This window comes from Festucalex cinctus, chromosome 12, assembly GCF_051991245.1.
Source record: "Festucalex cinctus isolate MCC-2025b chromosome 12, RoL_Fcin_1.0, whole genome shotgun sequence".
In the NCBI taxonomy this organism is placed as follows: domain Eukaryota; kingdom Metazoa; phylum Chordata; class Actinopteri; order Syngnathiformes; family Syngnathidae; genus Festucalex; species Festucalex cinctus.
Genome location: NC_135422.1, coordinates 11,705,439 through 11,717,288, shown reverse-complemented (window position 1 = coordinate 11,717,288; position 11,850 = coordinate 11,705,439). Strand labels below are relative to the sequence as shown.

The window sequence follows — 11,850 nt, the reverse complement described above, 5'->3', positions numbered from 1 at the left end:
AACATGGGAAACAGGGGTGTCCAAATGTGGTCCTGAAGAGTCACTTCCATGCACGTTTTAGATATTTTCTACCTCCAACAAACCTGGACCATCATTTGAATCAGGTGTGTTGGAGGAGGGAAACATGGGAAACAGGGGTGTCCAAATGTGGTCCTGAAGAGTCACTTCCATGCACGTTTTAGATATTTTCTACCTCCAACAAACCTGGACCATCATTTGAATCAGGTGTGTTGGAAGAGGGAAACATCTAAAGCAGCGGTGTCCAAATCAGGTCCTGAAGTGCCATATGGGTGCCACTACCCTGCATTTTTTTTTTTAGATATTTTCCTCCTCTAACACATCTGGCTGATCATTTGAATCAGGTGTGTTGGAGGAGGGAAACATCTGAAGCAGGGGGGTGTCCAAATCTGTTCCTGAAGGGCTACTACCCTGCATTTTTTAGATGGGTCCCACCTCCAACACACCTGATTCAAAAGATCAGGGCTGATCATTTGAATCAGGTGTAGTAGGAGAATTTTGCCTTTGAATCTAAACAAAGGTATTTCCATATTTAATGAGATGAGAAACTGTATTTCATCACCACCGCTCTATGCCAAGGCGAATCCTCGCCTGACCTGACCGATGAGATTTTTATGCAAACGTCTTCAGTGTTGCCGACGTGTTTGAACGCGTGGACGCTGTCGTCATGCTAGTGACGTGCCACTGCTTGCACATTTCCTGAGCCTTTTTCCGGAAGTTTTTCCCAACGATGACATACAAGATGGGGTTGAGGATACTGTTGAAGAAAGCCAAGTAGCCAACAAACTGTTTGGAAAGGTCAATGCCGGCCTCCAGATGACACCCTTGCATCACGCCGGCTATTCTGAGCAAATCCAGGATGGTGACGATGTGAAACGGGATCCAGCAGACCAGGAAGGCGACCAGCACCACCAGCACCAGCGTGGTGGCCTTCTGCTCACTCTTCTCGGTGTTGAACCTCTCGATCGAGCGCTTGCTTAGCGCCCGGATGATCTTGACGGTGCAGAATGAGATGATGGTGATCGGGACGAGGAAGCTAAAGATAATTAGCATCGTGTCGCACAGCAGCTCGACCGTGTGGCTCGGGAAAACCAAGAGGCAGGCGTGCACGTCAAATTGCGGGACGTAGTCCACCGCCCGAAAGACCAACGTGGGTGTGGACAGGAACAAGCTGAAGCCCCACACCAGCAGACAGCCCAGTTTGGCATACTTGGGTCGGCGCATTCGCCCGTGCGACATGGGGTGGACCAGCGCCACGTAGCGATCGATGCTCACCAGAACCAGCGAGTAGATGCTGCAGTACGCGTTCATCTTGAGGCCCGCGTTGACCATTTTGCACATGGGCACGCCGAAAGGCCAGATGAAACCGTTGGCGATGTTGACCACCCAGAAGATAAGACAGAACACCGTGAGGAGGTCGGCGGCCGCCAGGTTGCTCAGGTAGATTTCGGCCACCGTGCACGGCTTCTTGTGAAGGCAGAAGACCAGCAGCACGAAGGCGTTCAGCACGATTCCCAGCGCGACCACCACCCCCAAGTAGACGGTCTGGCTGTTGGTCAGCGCGTCCCATACGTCGAGATCCAGGCAGTTCTGGATTACCGTGTCGTTTTGGTATCGGACTGTCACCGTGGCGTTCAGCTCGGGGATCCTGCAGGGAAACGGATTTACAATCAGAAACAAATCACGTCACGTATCACGAACAAGGTTATTTTAGTTGACTAAAACTAACGAAAAAACTAAAATTCAAAAAACAATTTCTTTCATGAAGTAAAATGTTAAAAAACGAAACCGAACTGAAAATACATTTTATTTATTTATTTATTTATTTTGTTTACAAAACTCACTAAAACTAACTATAATTAGAGCAAAAATGTCCTTCGTTTTAGTCTTTGTTATAATTAATGTAATGGATGAGCCTTTGGGGATGATTTTAAATGTGATTTTTAAGTAAATTCATTTTGATATTAACCGGAAAAAGGACGGTTGAAAGTGTGTCACACAGATGTGACGTCATCTAGCAGCAGCCAATAGAAAAGCACCTTCAGATGATGTTGCTCCCATAGTGTTTTTTTTTTGTTTTTTTTTAATATTGCGCACAAGTAATACACATAAAAAAAAAAAACTAAAACTGAAACTAACTAAAACTAAGCATTTATTAAATAACTAAAACTACTAAAAACTAGGCAGCACGGTTGCTGACTGGTTAACATGTCCGCCTCCAAGTTCTGAGGACTCGGGTTCGAGTCCAGGCTCCGGCCTTCCTGGGTGGAGTTTGCATGTTCCCGTGCCCGCGTGGGTCTTCTCCGGGTACTCCGGTCTCCTCCCACATTCCAAAGACATGCATGGCAGGTTAATTGGGCGCTCTGAATTGTCCCTAGGTGTGCGTGTGAGTGTGGATGGTTGTTCGTCTCTGTGTGCCCTGCGATTGGCTGACAACCAGTTCAGAGTGTACCCCGCCTACTGCCTGAAGCCAGCTGAGATAGGCTCCAGCACCCCCCGCGACCCTTGTGAGGAATAAGCGGTCAAGAAAATGTAACAACATCACGGTTGCTCGGGGGTCAGGCAACGACCAATCATAGCTCACCTGTTTTCTGAAGCTGCGCTGTGATTGGTTGTTACCTGAGCAACATTGATGTCATCTTCAGTCGACATCAAGTGGCAAAATGGCCGCCCCTTGAGATGGATAAAAACATCTGGATTTTGCTGCTTCACTTATAGCCCACTAACAAAATATCAACCAGAAAACCATATTTAGACTAGTAGGGCTGCATAGAACATATTACTGTCAAAAACATTTTTTGGGGGTTCACTTCCCCTTTAAAGCTACTGAACGCAGAAAATTTCGAATCACTACTGCCACTTGTGGCCGACAAATGAAAGTGCATTTTCCCTTCTTGACATACACAACACGCACATGACGTCACTTCCGCAGACAGAGGGAGGGAAATTTGAACCCGAACCCTGTCTGAAAACTATTGGCCAGAGGATTTACAGGCGTTCCCATTATGAACAGCGAATGTATTAATCTAGTAATTAAAAAATGCCCTAAATGTTCAAATAAAAAGGCTATTGTAAAGATATTTTTGGCATCCAAAGTGCAGCTTTAAGAAGGAACCACAGATTAGTCTGTATGCGTAGGTAACTTGTGCAACTTTGACTCTCCTCAACATTCCACTTCAGTTCTCTAACAGGTCACATCTGTTGTACAATCGCTGGCAAATCTTCACATGCCAGATTCCCTGATAAATAAATCACATTGTCATAAATCATTAGGATTTGGATGGATTTAGGATCAAACAACAGTAGTTACCGTTACCTCATTTTAATTCAGGGGCCAAAGTGGGCCAGGCTAATAAGCTATAAATAACATTTCAGTTCTTTCTCTCTTTTTTTTCTTCTTTCAAATGATTACACGTACATTCCAAAAAAATTCTCATTTAATATTACCTTATTGCAGAGTAATCTGATTTTTTTTTGCATCAAATCCTGAGTAACAGCCAAATTTCAGAATGTCCACTCCAGTGGACAAAATTAACAACAGTAAATGTTAGCAAAAAACTGCAGTTTGTGTTCCGTTCTCATGGACCTAATACGACTCAGGGATGGGCCAGTTCTGGCCCACGAGCCGAATGTTTGTGCATCGCTAGGAGAAACAAGGACTGTTTCAAAATCTTTTTCCAGTTTCCTCATCAGTGAATGTGAATTCCTTGACTTAGTTTTAGCATGCTGTGTGAATAGCGCCACAATCATAAATATTTAGTTTTGAAACAATAGGGCAGCTTACGCTAAACCAATGAATGAATCGTAGCCTTAACCTCAAAATGAAACATCCAAACTGCTTTTGAAAGCAACATCCACCATGTTCATTGTTTTATACAGCATCCTTATGATCCTTGCTCAGATAATCGCAAAAATACCGCAGTCCAGTTTTGTTGCTTGTTGTAAAAATAACAATTACAGTATCACAATTACAGTTGTGTACTTTTGTATGACTTGTCTAACTGCATTATCGTGCGTTTTACCCACATATAGCACATCATGCATATTATATGTGCACGCCATATGCAGTAGATTGAAATTAGGTCCAGTAATGAGCAACAGGCTGGAGTCTGCCGACAGCGATTCCATCAAGGGAGTTTAAATTGGGTACAGCACATAATCACATCGTCCGGCAATCTGTTTTCCTTGAGGCCATTAAGACGACATCAGCTGGATTATAGGGGGGGGGGTCAAAACTTTACATTAACAAAGTAGACAACGGGCCAAACTAATATTTCACAAATGTTGAACTTTCTTTGAAGAATCACGCTTGAGTCATTTCAAGTATTTTTATCATTAAATCATGAATTGTGGATTATTTTGAGGCACCTAACTAGACCATCTGACTAGATTAACAAATAGAATTGACATGTGCAGAGATAATGCAATCAGGTAAAAAAAAAAAAAAAATGCAGTAAAAAGTTCACTTTTCCAAGTATCCCATTCTTTTTTCTTTTCTTTTTTTTTTAATTGCAAGGTACTAGCCTAACTTTTTCCAAAAGTCAGATCCAAGAGTCCCCAGTCAGTAGCGGTAATAAGCAATAATACATAAATAATATTGCAATGTGAACGTGTTTACCTTGTAGTGTGAAGATCCATTTTCCCCGTGAGGAAAGTCGGTCCAGATGTGAATGAAGTGTGCAGATGCCCGCCTGCGCTCGTCGAGGAGCTTCCCCTTCGCCTTCTCCGCCCCGTTCCTCTGTGACTTGCTCTTTTCAAGGAAATTGGAGATGTCAGTGATGTCAGACCAAAAAAAAAAAATATATATATATATATATGACTTCACTTCTCAGTCTGTTTTTCCCACTTTCACGTTTTTCACTGTAACATCATGTCTGCATTTTTGCTATGTTATTGTTCACGTATTTCATTTTCCAGTGGATTCACATTCTGGAGAGGAAAACACATTTAATGATTAAATCAGCTGTACTTGAGCAAATGGGGAAGTCATTATATGCATTTGTGGAATATTATACAATAATATACTCCAATTGTTGCCAAGTAATGTTTTAAAACTAAAGTCAGACAAAAAAAGTTACTTTTGAAAGTTTAACTTAACAGCTCAAAAGCCCTCATCTAAATACAACTGTTTTTTTTTTCTTTCATAAAAAAAATCTATGATATTATGACTATTTTTGTGACTAAGATTTTCAATTTTTGTAGAATTACTTCTTGATATGATTTCCTCCTCTTTATTTCCCTCACGAAGTATATTTTAAAAATAATATTTTTCCTTATGGAGTATTATGACTTTGTCCTTGTAGCACTGATTTTTATTATTGTGAAATGATAGATTATAACGGAATTATAATATTTAAAAAAAAAAAAATCCGACAGAATTCCACATTATAATAAAATTTGGATTTCCCAATTTTTCTTTGGAGGTTGTTTTTTGTAATTACAATTCATTTCTGATGTCATTCACAGCAAACATTTTTTTTTTTTTTCATCAAATCACAACTTCGTGGAATACTGAGACTTTATTCTTTTAAAATTACAAGTTTTAATTTCTTGGTAGGGAAAAGGAAGGCAAGTGAGGAAGCCACTGTTAAAAAAAATGGTAGGGTATTAGAGACTCACACTACCAGTTTTGAAATGAAATTTGTCAAATTTTTAAGCAAGTAAAACCTAAAACAAGAGCAAGTGGTGGAAGTACCACCATACTGTCATAGTAGGTTCATAAAAATGATATTTTTGCAAGTCACTGTATCATCAAATAACAACTGAGTGAACGCGAATACTAGTACTCGTACCATAAGCACTGATTTATAGTAAATCAGTACATTTGCATTCATTTGATCAGATTGCACTTTGAGATTTTCACCTTTTGCTCGCTAACTAGCAGGATTAAACATTTTCCTCCACAATGACTTGTTCAATATGATTAACTCATTGCACAATGTAACATCTGACTTCATCCTCCACAACCCAGAAAGTAGCCTGATGACTAATAAACAGATGGTCTGACAAACATAAAGAAAAGATTTCTAGAAACTGTTGAAAGTAAACATTGTTGGAAAATATTATTTGCTTTTTAAACATGATTTTTTTTTAAATAAAAGATGACAATCATTAACATTTTTCTTGTACTAATATGACTTTTTTTTTTTTTTTTTTAAATAGAGTGCAAGTATTTTCCTGCAAATATAATTGTTAATACCAGAAAAAAAAATTATTGTAAAATTTCAACATCATTCTAGTGATTTCATGATTACACATAAGAATGATCTTGGACACTAGAGACTTAACTATTTGAAAATTATGCACTTTTTTTTTTTTTTAATCACGAAATTAGGAGAGTTTCCCCTCAAAAAGTCACAAAATATTTTCGGTAACTCGTATTTTATTCGTGTGAGGAAGGTCAACACGAAAACAACAACCAGAAACGGCTAAGAAAACTACGTAATGAGAGCATCATCTACTCTACATACCCATTATTTTTGTGATGCATCATACAATACCCTTTTAACTCTTTTCCTGCCACACGTTATCAAAAAATAAATAAAATTGATATGACAAAGGCTTTGATCATTCACAAAAAGAGATACAATGCTTCCATCTGCTGGCCATAGTTAGTGTGTGTTTTTGATTCCACAACCCATTGACCAGGCAGCACTGCATTTTAGACGTTGCACTGAGAAAAAAATAAATAAAAAAGTTAGTTGACGTCATTTAACGTTTATGGCGGCATACGTCGTGATTTTACTGATCGTTATTAAACGTTTTTGGCAGCCAAAGAGTTAAAAACAACTTAAAAAAATGTTATAATCTAAAACAAATTGTTGTTGTTCTCTCTCCAGTTCCGAGTCATCATAATAATCACCCTAAGTGCAGTAAGCGTTTGCCCTTTTAGTGACTTCGCAGTTCACATTTGAATGCGCAACACAACAATTTGTGAGCTGTCCAATTGTCACCGCTCAGCTCATTAGGGCTAATGCATTTGCTCCCAAAGGACATATTCCGAGTTAGCATTGATTCCGTGTTTGAGAGTAGTCGATAATTTGCGAAAAACCCATCCGCTCGGTCATATCCACCACCGCAGGAAATTGCGGTCGCCATGCATGGAGGCTTTTAAAAAAAATTGTGTCATACTTTGAATGAATAATTGAGCGGCTGTTAGAGAGGCAAAGTGTGGCTCCAGAAAGTTGGTGTTCAGTCGTTTTTAAAGTTACCCCCCTAGTCGTCATAAAATATCCACTCATTTGCCGCCATGCAAAATTCTGAAGTGTCTTGAATCCAATATGATCGTCAGTGTTAGAGGGTCCTGACATGAAACAGTTAAACCAAGAAAAATTGAAAGGAAAATGTTGGAATTCATTTTAGGAACAGCACAGCTCCCCTCACCTGGCAACCTCTTGCACTGTTTACTTTCTGTTCTGCGCACGCGTTGCCATGTTAAACTCCCACCTTGCTTCTGAGGCTAACTCCTACTGTTATGACGTAACGAACAAGACGAGTGGTGTAAATTATTAGGGATAGACCGATTATCGGCCGGGCCGATTATCGGTGCCGATATTTGGCAGTTTGACAAATATCGGTATCGGCCTTTTGACCAATCTGAAAGCCAATAAAGCGGGTATTTTGAACACATTCTGACAATTTGTTCACCTTCTGCAAAAATCTTTTGAAACTTTTTATGAATCCTGATGAAAACCCCAAATTTGCTACGTTTGCGTTCATTTTTTTGCACAGTGAAATACAGGAACTTTTCATTTATGGATCTATTTCAATTTCCACTTTTTAAATAAGGATGCTGACACTGGGAATTCCCTACATGTTTTATTTTTAAGAATTAAAAAAAAAGTAAAAAAAAAAAAAAATGTTGAAACTCCCTGCAATTTTTTTTAAATATAATTTTTAAACAAAGCTGCCAATATCGTTTAAAATTGAAAAGAAAAAGTACTTTTTAATTTTTACACTAATATTTTCTCTTCTACAGCAAATAAATATCGGCTTGAAATATCGGTTATCGTTCTCCTTGACTACTAATAATCGGTATCAGTATCGGCCTTGAAAAAGCCATATCGGTCTATCACTATAAATTATCTTTAAAGACTTCATTATAAATGACTGTGAATTGTTGAGTTTAGTTGCTTGAGACCGAACTAACTGATAACACCACAAACATAATTCAAGTATGTACTTACACACGTCCTTCATAGAAAGCATTTCAAAGTAGTCTGTACAACAAGTATGTCCTCCTGTCTTCTTCTTGAACCCTTTTGCTTTTTGGAGAGTGTAACTCACTTGTGAGACGTCTTTCACTGATTAAAGTCCTCATGGGCGAGATGTTGCCGCTTCCTGAAGCTCTGCCACAACTGACCTCTTCCAACTTCTTTGGTTTGCTTGTTTCCTTTTGCCTCGGGGTTTCCAGTATAAGGCCTGCTTGGTCATGTTTGATGCGCACGCGTGGGCGCGCACGTTTGTGCTATCTCAGTGGTTCTCAACCGCGGCCCTCAAGTACCCCTATCCAGCCTTTTCTCCATGTCTCCCACAGCCAAGACAGGTGTTTGCATCAAGCCGGATAACGATCCTCAGCTGTGTTGGCTGAGAGCGACATCTCATGCGCTCATTTGCATTTGCAAGCAAACAGCCAACCAGAGTGATCAAATGTCATCGGCAGCCAGCAGAGTTTTGCATCCTGCGACTGATGGCACGTTCATTCAAATCGTACCTAAAAAGCACAATGACTATGTTTACATGCAGTCAATAACCTGTTCAAAACAGGAAGATTAGCAACATCCTGGTTATAAACGAACATGGTGAAATGAAGATGCAGCACAGATCTATCTATCTATCTATCTATCTATCTATCTATCTATCTATCTATCTATCTATCTATCTATCTATGTAGATGATAACTAGCTAGGTAGCTAGCAAGCTATCTACTATCTACCAATTATATTCTATCTATCTATCTATCTATCTATCTATCTATCTATCTATCTATCTATCTATCTATCTATCTATCTATCTATCTATCTATCTATCAGTAGCGTGTGGTCATAATAAGCTATTAATGCGGTGCATGCCCAAGCCCTTCGAAATAAATAATTGAAAAAATTTCTGTCAGTGTCCTCTAAAATATAACACCGTAGTTCTACTGTTTTGGTCTTAAAAGCTATCCATCTAATAGCTATAGCTAGCTTTCTATCTATGTAGATGATAACTAGCTAGGTAGCTAGCAAGCAAGCTATCTACTATCTACCAATTATATTATTTCTATCTATCTATCTATCTATCTATCTATCTATCTATCTATCTATCTATCTATCAAGTTTGGCGATAAAGCAGAAAGTCATGGATTTTTTCTGTATTTTTGGGTGACCAGAGGCCCTGTGTCAAACCAAAATAGATCCACCCATATACTTAGCATTCTCCACGTTCACAAGTCAGAACCAGAAACAAAACAAGCTAGAGCAATTTGTACTCAGCTGACCTGGACACAAAGCAGATACAGGCTGTCAATTGAAAATGTTGGTATATGCTGCTGGCCGCTGAAAAGATGGAGCCGCAAATGGCCGCAGGTCGTAGTTTGTACACCATCGGTTTAAATCTTTAATACAGGTACATTAAAAGGTCCAAAGTAGTACTGTACTTTGAATGTCGCGCCGCTCCAAACCACTGTAAGGTCGAATGATTTGAGTGCATACCGGACACACGTTTATTGTGACAACCTGAAAGTCCCTTGACAAATTCTGGAAGCAGTTGCAGTGTTATGTCTCACTGGCGTGTAATGGGCCGTAATGCAGCAAGCACCACGACATGTGGCTGCGGGGGCGGTCAGGCCCCGCGCTTCTTTTCCAAAACATACTCTGCCCATTTCCCTCGTAGACTCGTTTAACGTGCTTCGCAGGCGTTCGGCTCGATTACTGGGAGCCGCTCCCGTCTTTGGCGGCTTGTTTCATAACTCGTCGCTCTTTCGAGACGGCGAGCCTGGCCCGGCTGTTTTCGCAACTGTCTGAGTCGGGCCTTTGTGGAGGAGAAGAGAGCGCACAAGCCAACCTGTGGCACTGTGAGGTGGTGCTAATGGCGCTATCATGGAAACATATGTGTTCTAAATGCTTTGGATGCAAAGTGTCAGAAACCTCACAGACCACCCGCTCATGTTATATTTACAGTAGACCATAATGAGGGGGTTCCATACAACCAGTTGGATCGGCTACATGTCTCCATTCGGGTACTTTCCTCTACTTGGGTTTCAGCGCGTAATGAAACTCAAAACTTGGACTTGGATGATATATAAACATGTTACTGCTCAAGCTGAGGGGAGATGTTTCTGGCAGAGGACATTTATAGTTTAGAGAGTGAGATGTAAACTCTCGAGGGTGAATAATGGTGGCAAATCGTTTGTAATATTGTTGATATTTGTGATATATTTGGGTGACATTTCAGGATGAAAGAAAAAATGCATTTGAACCTTTCCAGGTGGACTTAACCATTTTTTTCAGTCGCCACTATCATCTGAGAAGATTCTGTTTGAAGTCTGACAAAGTACTGTTAGTCAATGGTGTCTTCCCGGTGTTTACGTAACACTGTTAATCATTTATTGGTTGATTTATGATGTGTGTGCCATCACATCCAGCAGAGGGCGGTGTAGGATAAAAAAAAATGCTTACTTTTCATTTATTTTTGTCTCGTTTGTGTTCCTTTGTTTCCTTTGCCTCCGTAAAGGCAGTTCTCTCAATATCCTTTGCGAGTTAAAACAGCATTTGACATTTTATAGTGATTCACACACAGGAGCTAAATGTTGAGAATGTTGACATAACATTTCCTTGTTCACCTAAGTGGCTTGTCCCGCACACAAACACATCAAACACTACCAGTTTTTGTTGTGCTGTGTGCGATGTGGACTGACAGCCGCCATAGTCAGCGTCGGACGGCCGACTGCCTGACGACTGACGGGATGACTTTTGACAACATGGCGATAACTCACACTGAGCGGGCCACTGAGTATCTCTCGACGAGACTCCTCGCCGGTCGTCGTCGTCACTGGAGCGTCTCTCTGATTGAAAAAGACAAGTGTACAGGAAAAATACGGGATGCGGTGACATTTTACTACTACTCACAATAATGTCATAAGGTCAACTAAGTATTAGAAAACGCTCTCAGTTGTAGGATGCAATGTCGAGTGCCACACTGCTGAAAACTACAACCAGTGGAATAAACACATAAAGCTTGCATTAGATCTAAATGGCTTGAAATGATTATTCGATTATTAAAATAGTTGCTGATGAATTGATTATTAATTTTGACATCTGTTGGAGTAAACATTCCAGTGTGAAATATTGGGGAGTTGATTTGAACTCCTGAAGTGTCATTTTAAATGTTCAGCGTGAAATGGTGTCCACAGTAGCTATATAGTTACAGTTTACAGAGTTGAACACCGAGTGTTAGGTGTAACTCTGCAGTGATGTAATTAAGCTCCGCCTTCGCACCTGCACTTCTCCGGTTTGAGAGAGACGAGCGCCATTTTCCATCCTCCTGGTTTATCACTGGAAAACACTGACATTCAAACAAAAGCAGTTTTGGGCACATGAAGTCATTTTCACTCACAGAAGAGACGACAGCAAAAACTGGAGGGTTAAAGTTTGGCATTTGCAACTCTGACCCTGTTTATTTAACACATTCATGAGTTAATATTAACATTTCTAGTGGAATTGAACGCAAATTCTTTTGAGTATTAAAAAAACACAACACTAGATGGTGTATGTTGACTAGTGTTACATTTGAACTTTACCATCAAGGGTTGTTTTAACTTCTTGTCAGTGTAAAAAGTGTTGTTTTAATTAT

At 40.0% G+C, this 11,850-nt stretch overlaps 1 protein-coding gene across 1 annotated transcript; it reads right to left on the bottom strand.

Moving 5' to 3' along the window:
- Window positions 1-515: 515 nt before the first annotated feature.
- On the bottom strand, window positions 516-11,536 carry LOC144031727 (B2 bradykinin receptor-like). The gene is made up of 5 exons (XM_077539123.1): window positions 11,496-11,536; window positions 10,994-11,062; window positions 4,844-4,947; window positions 4,637-4,768; window positions 516-1,666 (listed from the first exon to the last, which is right to left on the bottom strand). Exons 4-5 carry the CDS (start codon window positions 4,654-4,656, stop codon window positions 631-633), a joined length of 1,056 nt encoding a protein of 351 aa, XP_077395249.1. The 5' UTR covers window positions 4,657-4,768; window positions 4,844-4,947; window positions 10,994-11,062; window positions 11,496-11,536; the 3' UTR covers window positions 516-630.
- Window positions 11,537-11,850: the final 314 nt, after the last annotated feature.